Here is a 24,582-nt window from a genome sequence, read left to right as displayed (position 1 = left end):
TATTAACAGTTTGGGGTATTAAACAAGTAGAAAATATGTATTATTCGGATATATCTCTTAGACAGAAAATAATTCGAAAAAGATATCCAATATCTAGTGTTGGGACTGGTCAATTGACCACTTCTTAATTATAAGAATAATAGCTCCCGTATATAGCGTTTGACGCCTTGGGAGTAGCAAGGTACAGCTTGCTATACTAGAGCCGTTCGGTATACAAGGAAGGTAATGTGGCTAGCACTACGCTTCAACCGCCCCGCCTATTATTACCTCAGGATTGTGAATCCCAAGTACTCATTTAAGGCTGAGTCGACCTAGGTACTCAAACTATTTTTATTTTAATAAAAATAGTCGGCTGATGAACTGCCGGGTGTGGGAATCGAACCCACACCTTGAGATTGGTAGACGAGAGCCTGTACCTCCGGGCACCTACCACTTCTTAATTAACCAGTCAAATTCGGTCAAAATGTCTTAAATAACATCTTACAATTAATTGTAGAGTGGTAACTTATGTATCTTAACATTATGTCACACCCAGGTATTCCGGCACACAGGACAATATATTGCCAATGAAATTACAAGAATTATTAAGGAAACTGGTGAAAATAAGATTACCTCTCTTGTAACCGACAATGCTGCAAATATGCAAGCGGCTTGGACTGAATTAAAGGAAACATATCCAAATCTACAAACATTACAGCGTTTCTCATATTTTGAATTTATTGCTGAAAGATATTGAATCGCTTAAAACACTTTCTGACCATATTAGTGTTTGCAAGGACATCGTATTTTTTTTTAAATTCAAACGTTTTCCCAATGCCGTCATGAATGAAAAGCATGGACAGCAGGGCAATAATTCTCACTCTATTAAATTACCAGTGGCAACTAGATGGGGTAGTGTGGTCACATGTATGGAAAGTATTCAAGCCAACAAACAGCTACTTAGAGAATGTTTTATTAACCCTGATGTAGAATCCCTGGCAACAAATAAAATAAAGTCGACCATACTTAATGATGATGTATTTTGGGATAGAAATGTTAAGTTCATTGATTTATTGAATCCTGTTTTTCGTTTGATTATCATTAAGGAAATACTTCTGTTACTTTATCGGATATCCGTCACAAACTGTATTTGTTAAAAGAACATATTAATACATTTGTTTCATTAAGTCCTTTCCTTAGAGAAGAAGAAAAGTAACAACTGCATCAGTAATAAGAATTGATATGGCCTGTAGCGACACGCACAATGCAGCATATTTACTCGATCCTAGATATAAAGGAGAGAATCTAGCTCCAGAAGAACTGCAACGCGCGACTACGTTGATCGTACAACTTGGTATCAATGAATCTGAAATTGAATACTTGGAGAGATATCAAATTTTAGAACAGCATCAAATTCATTCAATAATCGAATAATATGGACAGCCGTAAAAAGTACCAAATCAGTATGTAAAACATCGTCAAATAACACCATCAACTTGGTGGGACAGTTGGCAGAATAAATCGGTACTTCACAATGTTGCAACAAAATTACTAAGAATGCCGGCCTCCTCAGCTTCTTGTGAAAGGAACTGGTCAACTTGGGGAATTGCTCATAATAAATTAAGAAACAGGTTGGCCACTACAAGATCTGGCAAACTTGTTTATGTTAAATATAATTTAAATATAATAAACAAAAATGGAAGGGTTACTGACCTCAATGTAAGTTCATCTTCTGAAGCTGACATGTCTTCGTCTTCAGACATCGACATCCATGACATCGACTATGAAGATGAAGACGAGAACTTACCACTGTCTACTTATGTCAATTAATTGTTTGTTTTGAATTAGAATAAAAGTATTTTTAAAATAACTTTCAAATGTTCTCTGTTTATTGCTTATTTTAAGTTAAAATAGAAATATGTTTATGTTTATTTTCTAATTTTATTTTTTTTTTGTTTTAAAATGAAAATATTTTTATTTATATATTATTTCAATGATATAATTAATAATATCAATTTGTTTTTATTTGTTTCGTTGTACTTTTAAAATTATTTTGGTCAATTGATGGAAAAAAAATTGACAGGTCAAATCCACAACCCTACCAATATCTTTCTTTAAATGTGGTAGATAAATGAACCAGTATTGATAATGTTTTAATATATAATAATACAAAGATAAGGAAGGAGTATAATGCTGTCCATGTATTCATGCATGGTGGAATTTGATTTGAAATTTTGTGGATTTGTTTGTTTTAACTGAGCTTATTTTTGGATATTTATTATTTATTCTACAATCTGTTTTGTTTAGAGTTAGTAAATCTAAAAGGAAATTGTATCAGAACTTTAATTAACAGTGACACTATTGTTTTATAGCATTATAGCGTACTGTAAAAGTACTGTTTACAGAAACCTACGACAACGAAGGAGTGAAAAGAACAATAATCAATCTACCATCTTCAAGTTCCAAGTTCTTTTGAACCAACAACGCTACCTAACTGATATTTATCTAATATATTATTCAAAATTCCTTATTAAAACATCGGAATGATATTGCCCATCCTGTACATTGCTTACAGCCAATTTTAATGCAGAAAGTGGCGGAAGCATGACTAAGTTGAAAAAATAAATACTAAATAGTGATTTATTTGACACAAACCCAAATTGCTTAATAAACACCACAAAGCGTGTGAAAAATATTTCTGTGGGTGGTACCTAGTGTATATACAATGAATAATTGTACTATAAGGGATATCCCTTAAAATAACTCCAAAGTATTTTATAAAAGTGCAACTTTTTAATGCCACAAATATTCTGTATAAATTTGTGGTTTTTCATCTTTCATTTACTGTATCTTAAATAAAAATAAAATAATTAATAACAAAAATGAGTATAAAGTACCTAATTCAGAGAAACATAATCTATATTATAACATTTTTGGTGTAATAAACCTAGCGACTCTATACTTAAGCTAATGTTTCTCATATTTTTATAATGTCCTATCTAAAATAAACAAATTAAGTGTAGCCTGACTGATACCATGTTTTAGATACTATGTCTAACATATGTATACAATATTATTATGCAAAAGGAAGTACCGTATCATTAACGAATGTTATGACAATTTATTTTAATATATTTGCGATATGAAGCGGGGCCGTCAAAACAATTGCATTTACATAAAAAAGGGCGACTCTATCAATGAGTTGAACAATTAAAAAAATTCTCACACTGTTCAATGTCATTTAAAGTACATAATTTGATAATAATAACAATTTTTTGTACGTCTATTTCAATTTAAACGAAAAAGAAAATAACGACTGTATTATACTGCACAATGACTAAATAATACAAGGACTAATAACACCCGATATCAAGTTGTTACTATGCCTCCAAACAGTGCCGTGCGAATTAATTACCAAATTCAATAAGAAAACGCTAAAAAGATGGTGTGGATTGTTTACCTATGAAACGTAACTCCTGGCTCTTTCTTAGCCCACGGCCATACAGAAAGCGTTTTTTGCGTTTTGCCTTTTTACCGTTTGAAGCGTTTTATTCGATTTGTGTCCATTAAAAACACGCAAAAGAAGCGGCAGGTCTGCAGATTATATCAAGATGTCAATTAGTAAGGTCGCAAGCTCGTGGATTCCCGGCCTGTTCGACAATCAATCCTGTGAGAAAGAGATAGGCGAGATCGGCGCGGTTAGCGTTGAAGAGACGAAGATAAAAGATATGTTGGGATTGAATCGTAGATGGGCCGGCGCATATATTCGGCGACCAACACAATCTACTGCTAGTGCCAGTGGTGTGTGTAAAAATAATAATTATTATTTGCCATTTATTTTACGAATTTTAGTTTATTTGTGTATAGTTTTTTTATGTTGTAGTTTTGTGGTTACTTGTTATAATTATAAAATAATATAATATATAATTATAATTATATAATAGAATAGTAAATATTATAGCTGCTAACGCAATTTTAGGCCATGATTTATGGAACTTTTTGAAATAAAACTTCTTTACGCGAGCTAGTTGTAACGAAACGTTTTAACGGCGTCTCGACGGGGCCTACTTTGTTTACGCCAGTTAAGTCCAAAAAAATTAAATATAATACTAATACCGTCTTATCTAAAGTCAAAAGTGATATTACTGTTTCAGCTTGCAAATTTTTATAACCAAAAAATAAGGTACAGATGAAGATAAAAAAACGAATACCATAGATACATATTGTAATGAAAAATATCTTAAAGGGAACATATTTTTAGCATTGAAGTCGATAGCATGTGTAAGTAAATAATGATTATAAAAGCACTTTCGTCTCTAAGCAACCTACATAAAGAAATTTTATCGCATATGTAATAATATGGATAATATTTTATCGCTTCGTACATTTTTAAACACACTTCTTCAATTTTGAAACCAATTTTTAACTAAAAATATCCACTTAAACTTTGAAAATGCGAGGCCTCAAAATTATAAACGTCTGTAGAAAAAACAATGTAATATACATGTTATTACAGTTGGGGTTGGAATCTTTGGTGTTGCAACAGCAAAATAAAACACTAAATCACCATAATACACCGACACAATTTTACTCTTACACTGGACGCGCGTTTCGCTAACCATGTTAGCATCATTAACAGGTGATTAGAACGCCCTGAGTTTTAATGATCTATATTTAGTGTTTTATGTTGCTAATATACATGTTTTAAAAGAAATTTTATTTTATTCATGAAAGAATAATAATTATTCTTTCATACATGTACAGGGTGTCCTATTTTGGTTGAAATTATACGATATCTCCGTTATTCGTGAAGATAGAAGGGTGCGGTTTGCACAAACCTATGCCACTTTTTTGTCAAACGAAAAATGCCGTAAACAAAATTTTCAAAGCCCTCTTCGTTTCAGAGCTACAGGGTCTTTTTAAAAATTTTGCAATTTGGGCACCCCCTGTATCTATGTTATTGTTAAAGGTATCGAGAAGGTGAAAACTGTTTATTGTAGAACTTCTTACGTAGAATACAGCGCGTAGTCTGTTATTCTACGAAAAGAATATTTTTAAAGATATAAACTAAAGTTGTTTTCTTAAATGGAATTTTTAGTATATTTATAAATTATATATGATCTGGCTTCTCAAAAGATCTAAGCTTCTCAAAAATATATATCACTCTGTATTTATTTTCACTATTTACTACAATATTTAAAAACATATATTAAAAGATCATATTTATTAGTAAGTCATGATTAATAATAAAATAAACTAAAGAATTATTAAAAGTATACTGCTATCTGTCTCTTGTTTTATTTAGAGAGCCATTAATAAATTCTTTATATATTAGGGAAACTTAACTCTCTACCGCTATTTGTAAATCTTGGAAGCTATCGTATTGGAACTTTTAAATATTCCTTTTGCTAATTTACATAAAATATACTCTCAGCGAGATGGGGCTCCCCCTCACAACTTAACTTACAACGAAAATATTAGAATTTTGTTAAATTATCATTTCTCAAATCAATGAATTGGACCTAAAGGACACATATGATGGCCTCCCTGATTCCCGGATTTGTCCGTTCTCGATTTCTAATTTTGGTGATTTTTGAAATATGAAATATATCGTGGCAACTAACACAATGTCGAACCCCAGGAAAATGCTTTAATAATGCAAGCTTTTAGATAATTGAAAACCCATCGCGTTAAAATAAATTCCGTTATAAAAAAAAAGAAAAATATATTCAGAGATTCAGTGGTAACAGTTCAAAAGTAAAATATATCAGTTCCAAATAAAATTTTAATATGTGTATGATTTTTTTAGTAAATACCATTTTAATTTTCTGTTATTTATCACGGCCTACTAATAAGAAAATTAGGTTTTATATAGTAGGTAATTATATTTTAAATATTGCAGTAAATAGTGAAAATAAATATAGAGTAATATGTATTTTTGAGAAGCTCATAGCAAGGCGGTGTTCCATTTTGTTCCATTTCAGGTTTGTGCAAACCGCATCTTCCTACCTTTGCTAATAACGGAGATACCGTATGATTTCAACCAAAACGGGACACCCTGTACGTACTGATTTTTTTTAAAATTATAACTCACCTCTCGCACAAAGTGCTATAAGCGTTTTGACGTGGTTGAGCACCATGGTGTAGTCAATACCGTACCTCTGGATGGGCAATTTATCCAGAAGGTGTTGTAAAAAGTCATGAGGCGTAATAGCGGCTATGTCCCACTTTAATTTACTTAAGACTAGCAGTTCCCAACTCTGAAACAAAGAAAGCAAGATAAGTCATCTCCAAAATTTAAATCAAGGAACATAATTTAATAAGTTATTTTACATTCTGTTTTAGTCATCAATTCTCAAACTATAAGTATAGGTAAAGACTAAAGTAAAGTAAAGATTTCAGTTAACGTCTCCTTTTTGCTGCCAGGGCTAATCTGAACGGGGCCTACTTGGTTTACGCGGAATCCGAACCGCGGTCCTCGGCCATATCACGGTCAGTGGCCTACCGACTTAGGAAGAGTCTAAATTAACTCTTACTCACGAGATATCCGATCTCATCCGGCCTCGAACCGGCGTGAATGAGGAGTGTGTATCGATTTTACACTTTTCCCTTGGACAAAATAATATTATTCCATATTATTTTCTTTTAAATCGTTGTATGTACATATAATAATATTTAACGAGGCTTTATCTTTTGTAATATTTTATTAATAAAATTCACTATAATATAGAGTTTCTGTATGATATTATTTATTACTCCAGATAAAAATAGTTAAAAAAGTTATTAGATTTATCAAAACTGCAATAAGAGTAATTTCTACAGGGTGATCCGAACAGGGAACTTCGGCAGCATAAAAATAAGTAAAAAAGTTCGTATAAATGTGCGTCCTAAAATGCTTACTTTCGGAGATACAGGGTGTAGAAGTTTCATTTTTATGTCGATTTTTTCCAAATATTTTCTGAAGTAATGTCAATATTTGGATGAAAATTCGTGTCTCGGAGTTTTTTGGCATGAGAAATTTGATTTTGATGTCAATATCACTCCTGCGTGTAGAGGGCGCCACGTACCTATTTTTTAACTGGTTTGAAGAGTAATAACTTTTTGTCCGTACCTGTATAAAACTACTGAGTAAAAAAATATACATTTACGACGTTTATTTGGAATCGAAAATGTCAATATCTGTCATCATTGATATAAATTAAACATGCGTTGAGACTAAATTGTTATTATTCTAAAATCATAAATTTGAAATGTTTTTGTGCCATAAGTTCAACAGAAACTGTTTTATCATCATTTTTTCGAAGAAAAAATTATGAATAATTAAAAAAAAATCCCAAATTTCAGTCAAATAACTATTAATCCAATAAAATTGTCATTTGAAATAAAAAAATTACGGGCAAGCTGATTTTTTAAGAGTTTGTCAGCGAATGTCTTCTGAGTGTAAAATAAACAAAATCGGAAATTTTGTTTATTGCAAATTTTGTTTATTGCCCCTTGCGGTTTTTGAGCAATATGGTGTTTTTTTTTAAACTGTACTACAACAAAATAATTAGACGCAAATTGTACGTAAGAACATTCTCTATAAGTTCGCCTAATGATTTTTTTTATAAGTTTATTATTTCCGGACTTAGCGGCCGTTTCATGAACCCTTTGGGGTGGTTTTCAAAATTTTTGTTTTACAGCAAATTGACCCGTATGAAAGTTGTTCATAATAAATGGACAAGCAACGTCATGATTCTTTTTGTAGATTCATTATTTTTGGAGATAGCGTCCAGTTCATGAACAAATTGGGGTAGTTTCATAATTTTTTTTTTCTCTGAACGTCCTCAATTTCAGCAACATTCAATAATTTCTTGCAAATAAAACACGAATCCATTTTCCAATAGCACTTGTGAATTTCCTGAAAAAAAGACATTTAAAACTACCACCACTTGTTCAAGATCTGGGCGCTGCCTCCAAAAATAGTCAAGTTACAAAAAAAGTTCATAAGGCAAAGGTATATGTACTCTTATTTTGAACGAGTTTCCTAGTGTCAATTTGCTGAAAAAAGAGTAACATTGAAAACTACCCTAATTTGTTCATGAACTGAACGATATCTCCAAAAATAATCAAGCTACAAAAAAATCCATGAGGAAAAGTTGCTTGTCCATTTATTATGAACAACTTTCATACGGGTCAATTTACTGTAAAACAAACTTTTTGAACACCACCCCAAAGAGCTCATGAAACGGCCGCTAAGTCCGGAAATAATTAACTTATAAAAAAAAATCATTAGGCGAACTTATAGAGAATGTTCTTATGTACAATTTGCGTCTAATTATTTTGTTGTAGTATAGTTAAAAAAAAAACATCCTTATTGCACAAAAACCGCAAGGGGAAAATTTCCGATTTTGTTAATTTTACACTCAGAAGACAGTCGCTGACAAACTCTGAAAGAATCAGCTTGCCCGTAATTTTTTTTTCACTCTCTATACGGCGATACAATTTTACTGGATTATATTATTATTATTATTATTACGTGTTTATTTTTTGTCAATAATGATATGTATTGACTATTTCCATTCTAAATATCTTGAGAACGGTAAAAACGGTAAAAAATCACGGAAATGTTTATTTTATCACTCAGTAGTTTTATACAGGTACGGACGAAAAGTTATTGCTCTCCAAAACAGTTAAAACACATGTAGGTGGCGCCCTCTACAAATAGGAGTCATATTATTGATGTTATAATCAAATTTCTCATGTCAAAAAACTCCCCGACACCAATTTTCATCCAAATATTGACGTTAATTCAGAAATTATTTGGGTTGGGTTGGTTAAAAAAATTAATTAATTCAGAAACCAGATTTAACCTAAAGTTTTTTGAACCTAAATAACACCGAGCAATTCCAAATCTCTTATTAACAACAAGGAAAACTATTTTCAAGGCAATATCATTTGAATAAATCATACCACCAGTCTATTGAGTATAATAACAGAAAAAAATATTGCGAAAATATTATTTTATCACCTAGAAAATTATTTTTGCATTTTTACTTAAAGATATCCCAGTCTCGAAATCAAAATAATACAAAGAAGAAAAACGAATGACAAAAGCTTATTCATTAAATTCCAATAGACTTCACGATTAAAATTAAATTATTTACATTTTTATTCAATGATATTTAAAAGTGGGTAGACGATAAGAAACATTCTTCTCATTATGAAAAACCTTAGAAAAAATCTTTGTATAAATTATTGTACTCTTTAAGATTCTATTTGCACTATACCAGGTATACTGAGAACTTATACAGGGTTACTAACTTCATTCGACACTGAGTACTGTAGTCAAATAATTAGATTTTTAGAAATTGTACAGAGTGTCCCAAATTAATAAAAAATATAAAAGTTGTTTTTTTTTAAATGGAACACCCTGTATATTATTGCATTTTTAGTTTCTACGATTAAAATAAAGGTAAATTTGATTAAGGTTTACCCCACTTTATAACCTTACCGTTTTTGAAATATTTACGATTTTGTGAAAATGCAGTAACAAATTTAATGCTTCACTTCTCTAGGCCTATTTAAATTTTTTAAACCAAATATTGTACTGAAGTTTTTCTATTTAGTAAATTTTAATGTGAAATTATAAAAATAATACTATCTTATACAGAGCGTCTAAAAATTTATATTAAATAATTACTAGCTTTTAAAGGCCATAACTTGATTATTTTAAATAAAATACCCTGTATATTTTACGTGAATCAGATGCACAATTTAATTGTCTATAAAATTGTATCATTTTTTACCTATTTCTTTAAGTTATCGTAGAATTTTAGACTATTTTTAAAGATGTAACAAATTTTTTTAAAGACTTATGTTGATTTAAAAAATAAATCTTATTTTTACATAAGGATTCTCCCCACAAGAGATGGCACATGTTTGTTGAAACCCCCTGTATTTTGGTTGTCTGTCTTTTATTCATTTCTATGGTCTAGATACTGAATAAGGCTAATTAATTATTATTGTTTTCACCCCATATAATAAAAACGGATAGGAATAGCGATTATAATTTCTTGTTACATGTTCACTAGCGCACGTAGATATAACTCCAACTGTCATTACGCCACAATTTATTACCTTAATTAAATTAGTCTGTTAATTGCCTTTAATTAGAACATTTAAATTAAATATACATGAGTCTATATATTTTATTGAAAAATATTATTATTATTAATTAGCATTCTAGAGCATCACGTCATAAAATTTTATATTAAATCGTCATTCGATCTTTAAAAGGGCTTGTGTGAATTTCTTTTAGTATCGAATACAGTGGCGTAGCGTGACACACGGCCTTGAATGACGGCCGCGAGACAGCGAGGGGAAAAGTGATAGCGGCAGTGTTGCCACAGCTACCCCATTCGGGATAGATCTACCCCTTTGTAAAACAATTTAACCCCGCTATCTCGTGATAATATATCTCGATGAAAAATAAGCTTGTGGCAACACTGGGTAACGATCTGTGCCATACGCGGCTAAGAAAATCACCATAATAAAATTGAAACTGTACCAACCTTGATTTTATGTATATTTTCATCGATGTAACTTCTAAATGACCGTCTAGGTAAAGCATCTAGCTCATTTGCCAGCTCAAAATTAGAATTTAGAGTTAGTAACTCGCATTTTCATTGAAGGACACTGTTATATTTATTTCAAACCAATAATCAAAGATAATATTCGTATAATTTAATAAAATTACTCTTATAAATAATGAATTATTTCTAATTGAGTTGTAATTTCTGTATTATTAATCTGGTAAATGATGGAGATAAACAATTGTGATTGATTAAAATTTTAATTTAAGATGAATCTTTTGTTAACTTTGAATAAGAAGACTAAGGAAGGAGCATAATGCTATCCATGTATTCATGCATGGTGGGCGGAAAAAGCACTCTAGGGTGGGGATCCTTGACAGTTCTGTTTGATGATTCATTTGACACATTTGAATTTGATTTTAAATTTTGTGGATTTGTCAGGCTTTACGGAGCCTATTTTACGTTATTTATTATTTATTCTACTACTGATAGTTGTATAAAGGTAGTAAATCTAGATGGAAATTATAGCAGAACTTAAATTAACAGTGACACTATCGCGATTTATCGAAAAAGACTCTAAAATAGTTGGTTGTGTAGCGTGCGGTAGATCTCGGCAAAAATCGAGTGAAATAATGGAACAACTTTTCGGTAGTAAGTGATAATATAATATACATACGTGTAGTAAACCGATCATTTATGAAATTCACTTAAATTAACTAAATTATATATTTTTCTTGCATTTTAGCTTTTATTTATTACTTGTCAAAGATTGGATGACAAAGAATTTAGATACGTTAATTTGACTTACCTGCTTCAGTAGCGCATCGGATGTTTGTGGTATTTATTATAACTTATCTATTTTTATTAGAATTATATATTTTTATAACAATTTTAATAACTACCAACTTTTATTCACAACGTAAAATAAAACAACAAATTATTGAGTCTACCCCACGTCTACCCTACATCATAGTTTTACATTTTTTAAATAAAATTAGAACGACACTGATAAACTGGAATTTAAGTCGGCCATATTTGAGGCCCATCGCGGTGTACCTAAGATTTTTGATATGCTCCTTCCTTAGTCTTCTTATTCAAAGTTTGTTAACAACATTATGAGAATTCGAATAATGAATTGAATAATGACAAGACAAGTGACATCTGTCTAAAAAAGTCAGTGATTTAGAGTGACAATTTGGTTATGTAAAATTTTGATCATGCAAAAGAAATACTGGTTGCCCAACGATTAACATTAATTTAAAAATAAATCCCCAGCATGAATAATGAACAAAATATTTAAATAAAAACAGACTACACACTACACAAAACAAATTGTTGGTTAGTAGTAGTTAGTAATAGTCAGAGACATAGATGTAGTAGTATTTTGATTTAATAGATGTGGCCCTATCATCACACATCACCACAGAAATCGTCCGATTTTCACCAAAATTGGTATAAACCTTATTTTGAGGTCGTAGATTACGAATCTGAACTTTTTCCTTGGCGATTTCTTACTGTTTTTCAGAAAAACGGAGAATAATTTCAACGTTGAATTTTTCTTTATTTCGGCCCTATAAAGTAATAATTTCAGTATATTTTCATTATATTATAGTTTAATCTAAAGCCACACTTGATTGAGGATAGAAAAATGTCCAAAATTTTACTAAATAACACTTTTCTTAACAAAATAACAAAGAAAATTGAGACCAGATGGAAGTTTGACATTTCATATATCCTTCTTTCTCTCTTTTATGTAATGAGAGAGACAAATATATTCTAGACCTAATCTATAAATTTACAACGTTGCCATATCTTCTATTTTTTCGGTTGATTATTATGAGATCTGACAATAGTTAAATATACCTACTTATATCCACAAAGTTACGCGGAAGAATTTTGATTGCATTGGTTTCAACTTCTTTGCGGAGGAGGTTAATCTTTTTTGATATATAGCTTAACTCAAGATTCTTGCCCTCCGCATGGAAGATGTAACAATGCAATAATTTCTGAAGTAATTGCAATCAGATCCGTTGGTAAAATAGCAGGATTGTAAGGAAGAATTGCGTTCTTCATTCTGGCGACCGCCTTTCTAATCCCAGAATGAGCGAAAGAAACACGCTAAATTTAGGTTTAAAAACAGCAGCATTACTTCAAATGCCTGCAACTAACATTTCAGATTGATTTCGATTTATTTAAACAAAATTTCCTCTATTATGCATAGAATTGGTTACAAAAGTAACAGAAAATAGGAAAAACACCATTGTTTATTAGTATTTTTAGTACCTTGATTATTCGTTTATTGAATACCTAACAAAATATGTACTAGAAACCAAAAATATGGAAATTAAGAAAAGTTTTTTTTTTTTTTTTTTTTTTTTTTTTTTTTTGAAAAACGGTAAGAGAATCAGTTTAATATGAATATTATCACTAGCTAATAAAAAGGAAACATAATAGTTCCCATGGGATGAGATAGCTTCATGATGCCAAAACACATTGCCGCTCCCTGCAAGCGGTGTTTAGTGGTCACTACCTGCTTCAATGGCGCGCCTGCTCCAAAGCTGGTGCACTATGGACGTACACATAGGTTTTTACACTGATTAAACACGCCACTGATTGCAAAATTCACCTAATTTAATATTTGAACTTTCCCACAAATTCCTCTTGGTCAGAAATTGACTTCTATAAATGAGCATAATTCTAGAAAACAGGTACGGGTGCGGTGTACCGAGCGATATTAATTGATATAAACTTATAAATACAATGACGCTAATTGTTCTGTTATTTTTTCCCTCTTTCTAGGTCGCGCGGCTAAATAATTAAATATCTTGTGTAAGAGAACGAGAACAATTCCTTTTAAATTAAACTAATGTCTATTATTGCTGTTAGGTAATGTTTTTACATATATTATTACAATGCACATAATGGCTTTGGCGTTATGTAAATGAATAAATACGAACGTTTACTGAAAAAAGACTCGACACGGAAAATTCTCGGAATAGAATAATGTCTACTCTATTAATATTCATTAAAATTAGAATATAAATTATTAAATTTAATAAAACATGACGAAATAGAATAATATAATAAACTATGATGGATATCGACTAGGATGGAATGAAGAAAAATCCATTTCAGTTTGAGTGATTCTATAATTAAAATAAAGATTAAATTTTAAAATAAGATTTTTTTTTTTTTTTTTTTTTTTTTTTTTTTTTTTTTTTTTTTTTTTTTTTTTAAATAAAAGTGAAAACATATGTTTGTGAAGGCCCCTATTATTAAACAAGGGAGAACAATTCTAAAAAAACAGATGTACGTTCAATAGCACACGCCTTAACCTGATATCAAGTCTGAATTTTGGTGTTAAAAGGCCACATTTTTACCATATAGATGCAATGAAATAAACCAGAATAATTTAGTTATTAATTATGGTAAACTCTGGGAATTGGAGCCAAATTGGACCTTTTAAAGGAAACACCCTCTTCTATAAGAGATAGACGAAAACTATTATCGGTGTCTGAAGCTCAAATTTTATCAAAAAACACCTTAGTGGGTGAAAACCACACATCGATATCTGTTGCACCGTTTCAGGTTACAGGGGTGTTTTTCAGAAATGTGCATTTTTAACAAATCGCTGTATTTTTTTTTGCTGTGGAAAATTTTGTATTTTTATGAAAACATTTCCAAAGCACCTTTTTACATAGAATTTAATGGTTTAAGTATCTTTCTTTCTTCTTTCTCAGCCTGGTTTCATCCAGTGTTGGATATAGGCCTCTTCTAGGTTTTTCCATGCTTCGCGATCTCTAGCCAATCTTATCCATTGTCTTCCCGCCACTGCCCTGACGTCATCTGACCATCTTTTCTTTGGGTCAGCCCAGCAATGCATGACTTCCTGCANNNNCTCAGTACTTCGTTCAGTTACGTATTGCTAATTGCATTTACATAAAAAGGGCGACTCTATCAATGAGTTGAACAATTAAGAGATTCTCACACTGTTAATGTCATTTTAAAGTACATAATTTTGATAATAATAACAATTTTTTGTACGTCTATTTCAATTTAAACGAAAATAACGACTTTGTTATACTGCACAATGACTAAATAATACAAGGACTAATAACACCCGATATCAAGTTGTTACTATGCCTCCAAACAGTGCCGTGCGAATTAATTACCAAAATTCAATAAGAAAACGCTAAAAAGATGGTGTGGATTGTTTACCTATGAAACATCTCTGGCTCTTTCTTAGCCCACGGCCATACAAGCGTTTTTGCGTTTTGCCTTTTTACCGTTTGAAGCGTTTATTCCGACTTGTGTCCATTAAAAACACGCAAAAGAAGCGGCAGGTCTGCAGATTATATCAAGATGTCAATTAGTAACGTCTTAAGCTCGTGGATTCCCGGCCTGTTCGACAATCAATCCTGTGAGAAAGAGATAGGCGAGATCGGCGCGGTTAGCGTTGAAGAGACGAAGATAAAAGATATGTTGGGATTGAATCGTAGATGGGCCGGCGCATATATTCGGCGACCAACACAATCTACTGCTAGTGCCAGTGGTGTGTGTAAAAATATTGTTGCCATTTATTTACGAATTTTTAGTTTATTTGTGTATAGTTTTTTATGTTGTAGTTTTGTGGTTACTTGTTATAATTATATAATATAATATATAATTATAATTATATAATAGAATAGTAAATATTATAGCTGCTAACGCAATTTTAGACCATGATTTATGGAACTTTTGAAATAAAACTTCTTTACGCGAGCTAGTTGTAACGAAAGGTTTTAACGGCGTCTCGACGGGGCCTACTTTGTTTACGCCAGTTAAGTCCAAAAAAAATTAAATATAATACTAGTACCGTCTTATCTAAAGTCAAAGTATTATATCATTTTTAAGGTGTTTTTTTTTATTTTTTTTTTATAACCAAAAATAAAGAGTACGAATAAGATAAAAAAACGAATACCATAGATACATATTGTAATGAAAAATATCTTAAAGGGAACATATTTTTAGCATTGAAGTCGATAGCATGTGTAAGTAAATAATGATTATAAAAGCACTTTCGTCTCTAAGCAACCTACATAATAGCTATTTATGTAACTAGTACCTAAAATGATGTTTTTTAGGACGAATCAGGGGGTGACAGTGAAATGGGAAAATTGGGAAGCAGTCATTAGTGTCATTCCTGTCATTCTCCTCACGACAAGTATGGCCGCCTGGACAAGGACAGCATTGTTTTTATCTAACTATTGTCTAACTTCACAGTTTAGAATGTTTAGAATTGACAGATTTCAGTTTCGGAGACAACTTCAGATTTGTTCAAAACAATAAATATTCGACGCCATTTAAATTCATTCCGTTTAGTTTCGTTTTGGAAGTTCAGTTTAATGACTGGCTGAAATTTATAAATATAAAGGTAATAAAGTATATAAAATATGTATTACATGAAGAATCCTGGAGAAAATGACGTTTATGCAGTATGTATGTCCCATGTATATGAAAAATAGGTTGTAAATAAACACTGTTTTACATTTTTTAGATGTAAGAAAATGGTGTTATAATCTCTTTGATCGGCGATTTTTTTGAAAATGGAAACAATTTACAGCAAGGTAAGATCATTTTAACTATAGCCAACATTAGTTATCTTCAGTATGTGCGATTTATTGTCAATAATGCAATAAATCGGACTGATAATCTGATTATGTTATCCGACTAAAAGTCTCTTTTTGCATCTTTTTTGATTTATAAGCCAGGTTCTTTGGAATAATGGACGCTTTTTTTAAACAGTATATTTATTTTATACCTATTGATATTTTTACATTGTTAATTTTAGTATAAAAAAATTGTTTTTTCTGTTTTCAGGTTTTTGTATAAGGCTCCCGTTTTCATATTCCTGTGCCCGTTTTCTGTCCTTGAAGTTTGCGAATGCGTGTGTTTATTTACAAATTACTTAAGTCATGCTTATACCTTATCTAATTTACGTTAAAAGTGCATATAATTAACTAATTGGTATTGAAACAATGATGTCATATTTTTATATTTATTTAATTACGTTGTTCCATATTTCAAATAAATATATGTAAATAAATTATTTTTTTGGTTTATTTATGAAAGAAATAAAATACATTGAACTGAAAGAGGGCCGCCATTGAATAACCGGAAACGGAAATGAAAATTAAGCCATCATGTCCTTACCATGTCAACCTGTCAATTGGAAAGTTGGTTCTCAGACGACAACGAAGGCTTTCGGTGGCGTATCGTGTTCCACGATTTAACACAGAGTTGACACTTCTTTCCTGAATTAATTATTTTGGGACGAATCGTACTTTTTGCGGACGAGGCGTTAGCCGGGTCATAATAGATAGTCTAAAAACATAATTTAGGTACGTGTTATATACACTATTTTTTGTCATACACTTTTTACAGTTTTTTAGAACGCATATTTGCAAATTTTCCATATTTGAAATTATAATGTTTGAAAAAAGTTGGCTTATAAATTCATATCTTAGTAACGAGTTTGTTTATTTCATCACATTTTGACATGTCATTCGAAATTTGTCACAAAAATCACACAAATTCATCAACAATTTTTAAAATGTTCCAAAATCCTGAACATATTGCTAATAAGGCCAAAGAAATCGTGTTGGTTTTACTTCCTGTGAAGTCTCGTGCCATTACCAGAAAGAATATGATGTTTTAATGAATGGAAAGACAAAAATGTCGTATTCGTTGTAAATGAAGATGTATTGCTTAATTATTTCCACGAAAAAATAAGTACCTAGGTACCTATTTAAAGAGGCTTTTTAAATTAAAATATTCTTAAATTACAGTCACAAACATTCAAACCATCGTCAATTTGGTCGAAATATTCCATGCTGAGAGCAGTGTTAAGTGTTAAAGAAGATATTTATATTGACAAATTTCCAAAACTTATTGCTTTTTGAAGAGGAATTCGGTTGGTTACGAGCCTAAAAAAAGTCTAAGGTTTGTCCATAAAAAGATCGGTGATTTTTTGGCCACGGCTAGTGATGAAACTTATTTACTTACTAGGTAAGTTTGCGATAATGATTTTTAAAATAAAATATAGATGGTTTCTTATTCCATTGTATTTGATTTTTTAAGGTAGCTCTTGTCATTGTTGGCCTTTGTGGAGCATGTAGAAGAGAAGAAGTGTACTCTCTACGAGTGCAAGACATCATAGAAGAAGACAACAGCTGCCTTTAGTTACCCTTGCGGATACAAAAGCTAATATCAAAAGAGTGTTTCTGGTGGTGAACGAAGGGAACGTTGTCAATCAAGTTGAGTTGTATAGAAAATATGCTTGTCTTAGGCCAAAAAATGTACCACATGATTATGTCTTGTTTGTGACTGTAATTTAAGAATATTCTAATTAAAAGCCTCTTTCATCGACTCGTGCACCACTAAACAAACTCTTAGCTTTTGATATTGTTAGTATTTAATAATTTAATTATAAATATATGTATAATTTTATGTGATTTTGTGACAAATTTCGAATGACAAAATAAAACAACCAAATAACGAATTTAGACATTTTAGTCCATAAAGGTTGCCATGACGACCTTTACGGCCTAGGCCGAAAAAGAAACATTTTACGGACTGAAATGAGTCCGTAAAATAGCTGTTTTTGGGAGCGTATGACAAAAAGAAATTTTATCGCATATGTAACAATATGGATAATATTTTATCGCTTCGTACATTTTTAAACACACTTCTTCAATTTTGAAACCAATTTTTAACTAAAAATATCCACTTAAACTTTGAAAATGCGAGGCCTCAAAATTATAAACGTCTGTAGAAAAAACAATGTGGCTATTATGTTATTACAGTTGGGGTTGGAACTTTTGGTGTTGCAACAGCAAAATAAAACACTAAATCACACCATAATACACCGAAACAATTTTACTCTTACACTGGACGTGCGTTTCGCTAACCATTAGCATCATTAACAGGTGATTAGAACACCCTGAGTTTTAATCATCTATATTTAATGTTTTATGTTGCTAATATACATGTTTTAAAAGAAGAATTACTAATTTATTCATGAAAGAATAACAGAATTATTCATTTCGTACATGTACAAGTCTTCTTTTTGGTTGAAATTATACGATATCTCCGTTATTCATGAAGATAGAAGGGTGCGGTTTGCACAAACCTATGCCACTTTTTTGTCAAACGAAAAATGCCGTAAACAAAATTTTCATAGCCCTCTTCGTTTCTGAGCTACAGGGTCTTTTTAAAAATTTTGCAATTTGGGCACCCCCTGTATCTATGTTATTGTTAAAGGTATCGAGAAGGTGAAAACTGTTTATTGTAGAACTTCTTACGTAGAATACAGTGGCGTAGTCTGTTATTCTACGAAAAGAATATTTTTAAAGATATAAACTAAAGTTATGTTTTCTTAAATGGAATTTTTAGTATATTTATAAATTATATATGATCTAGCTTCTCAAAAGATCTAAGCTTCTCAAAAATATATATCACTCTGTATTTATTTTCACTATTTACTACAATATTTAAACATATATTAAAAGATCCATATTTATTAGTAAGTCATGATTAATAATAAAATAAACTAAGAATTATTAAAGGTATACTGCTATCTGTCTCTTGTTTTATTTAGAGAGCCATTAATAAATTCTTTATACATAAGGGAAACTTAACTCTCTACCGCTATTTGTAAATCTTGAAGCTATCGTATTGGAACTTTAAATATTCCTTTCGTTAATTTACATAAAATATACTCTCAGCAGATGGGGCTCCCCTCACAACTTAACTTACAACAGAAAATATTAGAATTTTGTTAAATTATCATTTCTCAAATCAATGAATTGGACCTAAAGGACACATATGATGGCCTCCCTGATTCCAGGATTTGTCCGTTCTCGATTTCTAATTTTGGTGATTTTGAAATATAGAAATATATCGTGACAACTAACACAATGTCGAACCCCAGGAAAATGCTTTAATAATGCAAGCTTTTAGATAATCGAAAACCCATCGCGTTATAATAAATTCCGTTATAAAAAAAAAGAAAAATATATTCAGAGATTCAGTGGTAACAGTTCAAAAGTAAAATATATCAGTTCCAAATAAAATTTTAATATGTGTATGAATTTTTTAGTAAATACCATTTTAATTTTCTGTTATTTATCACGGCCTACTAATAAGAAAATTAGGTATATATCTTAAATATTGCAGTCAATAGTGAAAATAAATATAGAGTAATATGTATTTTTGAGAAGCTCATAGCAAAGCGGTGTTCCATTTTGTTCCATTTCCGGTTTGTGCAAACCGCATCCTCCTATCTTTGCTAACAACGGAGATACCGTATGATTTCAACCAAAATGGGACACCATGTACAACTTAACAAGTATAGCTAGAGACGTGAGAAATATAAAATAAGAGACGCCCCTCGATGCGCAGTGGACAGCCCACAAATTTGCTTGAATCAGATTTTTCGTAGATTAACTGCATCTCTCTTCCGCCGAATGCGTTCTCTCTCTATCGTGTGCGCGACCGGTGCTATCCCCAAGTCTCTTCGTATATTTGTCAAACTGTACATACTGAATTTTTTTTGAAATTATCACTTACCTCTCGCACAAAGTGCTATAAGCGTTTTGACGTGGTTGAGCACCATGGTGTAGTCAATACCGTACCTCTGGATGGGCAATTTATCCAGAAGGTGTTGTAAAAAGTCATGAGGCGTAATAGCGGCTATTTCCCACTTTAATTTACTTAAGACTAGTAGTTCCCAACTCTGAAACAAAGAAATCAAGATAAATCATCTCCAAAATTTAAATCAAGGAACATAATTTAATAAGTTATTTTACATTCTGTTTTAGTCATCAATTCTCAAACTATAAGTATAGGTAAAGACTAAAGTAAAGTAAAGATTTCAGTTAACGTCTCCTTTTTGCTGCCAGGGCTAATCTGAACGGGGCCTACTTTGTTTACGCGGAATCCGAACCGCGGTCCTCGGCCATATCATGGTCAGTGGCCTACCGACTTAGGAAGAGTCTAAATTAACTCTTACTCACGAGATATCCGATCTCATCCGGCCTCGAACCGGCGTGAATGAGGAGTGTGTATCAATAGATTTTACACTTTTCCCTTGGACAACAGCACGATACAGAGTTTCGAACCGGTCACCCGTCCATCCACCAGTATCGCCTTACGTCGCTTAACTTCGGTGTTCTAATGGGAACCGGTATTTCAACGTAGCTAGGCCGTTGCCAAAGGTAAAGACTGTTCAATCATAGTTCGCTGTTACGTCATCATTATTTGTCAAATATGAGTTTTAAGGTGTGTCTGAAATCAGTTCATATTGTTTGGAAAATTTTAGGTATAGGGAAATTGGAACAACTTTCGTTGCACGTCATCAATGACACCATCAGTCGTCTTACGGAGTTTGCCGGTGGCCGTATTATGATGTGCAACGAAAGTTATTTTAATTTCCCTATACGTTCCTATACCTATATTATTGATTGAGCGAGTTCCGTTTTTTTCGGGATTTATTATTTTTTTCTTCGTCAGTTACGATTTCTTTAATTCCAATCCTTTGGACTGATGAAATTCCTATTTCTAAAACATCAGCAAATAGCTATATTATTTAAAAACGCTATAAATTTGTATTTTACATAGGAATATTCCACCTTTGTATTTACTTCACATACGGCATCCACCGGCAAGTGTGTTCTACCAGCGTCTCTTTCACGAGAAAAATAATTTATAAGCTCAAAAATGAACTCTTCTTCATTTTGGTTAAATCTTTGACGCATTTTTGCAATAAAAAAAATTGAATTTTATTTTACAGCAAAAAATTTAATTTTATCATGAATTGAAATCAAATGACAATGACAATTACCAAAAAGAATTTTAATTAATGACGTCAACAATCTTTTTCATCTGGTTGAATAGTGACTGAGAGAGTTTGACTATATATATGACGTGGCATTGAACGACGGTTGAACATTCTATATATATTTTACTGCTTTATTGCATGAACGTTAGTGACAGTTATTTCATTATATGCACCAAATCATATCTTAATATCTTTATAAACACGTTATTACATCAGACGTTCTTTATTTTACGCAAAAGCAACTAAAGATTAACCAAAATACATGAGATAAGACATATAATTATTGATTAAAACTTTACTGAAGGACATTATGTATTTATTTTCTTTTATAGACTTTTTTCTACTAAAGACACACTTCTGATACATAAATCAAGTTGTCTGTAAACCACAATTAGTGGTAAAGTTACTATAAATTAAGGTTATACACTTCCAATTTTAATTTTTGAAAGTCATGATTGGTCGAAATTTACAACAAAATATCTCGATTTTGCGATTACGCGAGAAAATGCAAAAAAATCTAAAATATTTTTATACTTCTACGAATATTAGATAACTTTGGTAATAATGGAATGATATAGACTATTTTGAATTTACAATTTAAATTTGTATTTCGTAAGATTCTAAAGATAGCAGTATTAAACTACATACAGTATGTCCCAGGATTGTTTTTACAAGAGGAAACACTTTTTTATTAATGACATTTTGGGAAAAATTAATTTTCCATAAAAATTTTTCCTTGTTCTAAAATGATTAATCCGGTTTATACTTTTCCAAATATCCATATCGTTTTAGAAGAAACTTAAAAAAAGCATGAAAATATGGTTAACTTTTTTCTGTCCTAAAAGGCGCGTTTCTATGGTAATACAATTTCTAATTTCATTCTTTATTATTTCACTCTTATCTCCCCGAATTGTCTTTATATGAGGAATAGTATATTACATACCGAGGAGGGGGGGGACTGTTTCATTACTGTCGAGAGATTAACTAAATCTCGAGACAATAATGAAAACTTTCCTCCGAGGTTTGTATACTATTTTATTTACAACCACATCATTAATTAAAAAATAGGGACAGTATTTTATTTTGAACAAAATAATGCGAAAATTTGTCGTTTTCTGTTTTGGCACTTCAATATCTATAGTTACCGGTACCAGTGGTTGTTATGGCGCAAACCTTCAACAGAAAAACAAACAACTAAGTGACAGTTTTGAATTTCTCGTTCACTTTTTCGAATTTATATAGCATAGAAGCCAGAATGTTGTCGGAAAGTTCTGATAATAAAGACTACGTTAATATTGATACTCCACCAGAACTTACAGAAGCTGCAAAAGGAGCAGAAGCCAGTTTACTTCCAGAGAAAAGTAGGGGGCGATATGAAATAGCATTGAAAGTATACGAAAAATGGTGTGCCGAAAGAAATGCTAAGAATATTGATTCGGAGACAGTCTTGATGGCATATTTTAGCGTCAAGGCAAGGCAGAAAAAGCCATCTACTCTTTGGGCTACGTACAGTATGACGGACAATGCTAGAATTAAGGGAAAAGACTGACATATCAAAATATCACAAACTCGTCGCTTTTTTAAAACGCCAGAATGTAGGTTTTAATCCAAAGAAGTCTAGCATTTTTACCTTCAACAAATAAATGTATTAAAATCTTCAATTATTATTGTTAATCTTCTTGTTTATTTTTGTTGATGTTAGATAAGTATTTAATAAAGAGATTACAAAAATATTTTGCTTAATTAAATGAGGCGAGAAATAAGAAAAACCGAGTGAGGGAAATGGGTGAGGGAAATAGGTGAGGGAAATGGAAGAGGGAAGAAATATAGATAATTTGACACTTTCAATTTTTTAAAAGTCATTAATGTCAGTATTACATATGTGGTTGTAAATAAAAACTTTTTTGTTATTGACATTTTCAGAAAATTTTTGGAAAAAACGATTTACGGACGATTATTTCCATAATTTTAATTCCTTTTTTTCGCTCATACCTTAAACCAATTTTACACTATCTAAATAGAAACCTACACATATGATTAAAATAAACTTTTTATTTTTTTCGCGGTTTCCTCTATTACCTAATCTTATATTAAATAAATCACATGGAAGTGGTTTCAATTGAAAAAAATCAGTCGGTTTTATGAATGGAGCTTTGAATGAAAAATCGAATATAAACTTCAAAATTGGCACAAACTTTATGAATAAGATATTGTTGTTAATTAAGATTGACTTCTACACGCAAAGATTAAAATTATTATGTATAATTTATAATACATATATCAAAATAATTAAATTATCGTCTGAACTTTGAACTATCTAATATTTTCTTTTTCAACTTACATATATGTGATTGACTATACAGTAATAATTATAATAATTTTATTTAATTATTCTTATCTTTTCTAACGTATTGGTCTTAATATTTTTTTTATATTTCTATTGTTTCTATGTAAAATCGTAAAACTTATAATAGTCTGGTGCCTTTCATATACAGGGTGAGTCTTAAACAAATGCAAATATTTTTAGGGCTGGTGTTTCGAACCCAGGAGCACGTCTATGAGTTCGCAAAAAAATAGATGTTGAAATTCATGCATTTTCTTTTAAATTTTCCTGTATACGTTAGAAAATTTTTAGAACCGTCTGTTCACCGAAAATTTTCCCACGGTATAATTTCTGATATTACCATGGTTACGGCTCTACTCTTTTGTTACGCCACTGAAAGAGATGCACATACAGAAAAAATCCGGTGACTCTGAAAATTTTTTAACAATCAATCATTTTTTTATTCTCAAACTTGAATTATATTATAACTCGGTTCTTTTGGTAAGCAAAAGAACCCTGCATGAAATAAGAAATATTTTAATTTCTCTAAAAACAGATCAATTAATGAACTAAAAACTATCTACCTATCAGGCCACCCCTACAGGATTCCTCGTTTCTTAAAAAAATGTACCTACTTATCACTATTTATCTGGGTGATTTAGAGAAGTGAAATCTAACACTCAGGCATCAGATAAGCAAAGGGAAAATAACGGTTTTCTAACAGCCCTCATCTTCAATGACTTAGGCCAAAGAGAAAGGGACAGTGAGAAAACCCTTAGACTATAAACATAATAACTAGACACTACAACCATTGCAATCTCTACTTT

General features: G+C 31.2%; 1 protein-coding gene across 1 annotated transcript in view; it reads right to left on the bottom strand.

Annotated features, from left to right (window-relative positions):
* LOC115874712 (G1/S-specific cyclin-D2-like) overlaps positions 1 to 24,582 on the bottom strand; it is a 98,055-nt gene that overhangs the window by 47,846 nt on the left and 25,627 nt on the right. The window contains exon 3 of the mRNA XM_030889956.1: positions 6,074 to 6,239. Within this exon, the coding sequence (XP_030745816.1) occupies positions 6,074 to 6,239 (166 nt within the window). The remainder of the gene's footprint in view (positions 1 to 6,073; positions 6,240 to 24,582) is intronic.

The sequence above is a fragment of the Sitophilus oryzae genome, unplaced genomic scaffold, assembly GCF_002938485.1.
Source record: "Sitophilus oryzae breed Bouriz unplaced genomic scaffold, Soryzae_2.0 scaffold_1297_pilon_pilon, whole genome shotgun sequence".
Taxonomy (NCBI): domain Eukaryota; kingdom Metazoa; phylum Arthropoda; class Insecta; order Coleoptera; family Curculionidae; genus Sitophilus; species Sitophilus oryzae.
Note: the sequence above shows the minus strand (reverse complement) of the source record. Positions and strands in the feature narration are given on the sequence as shown.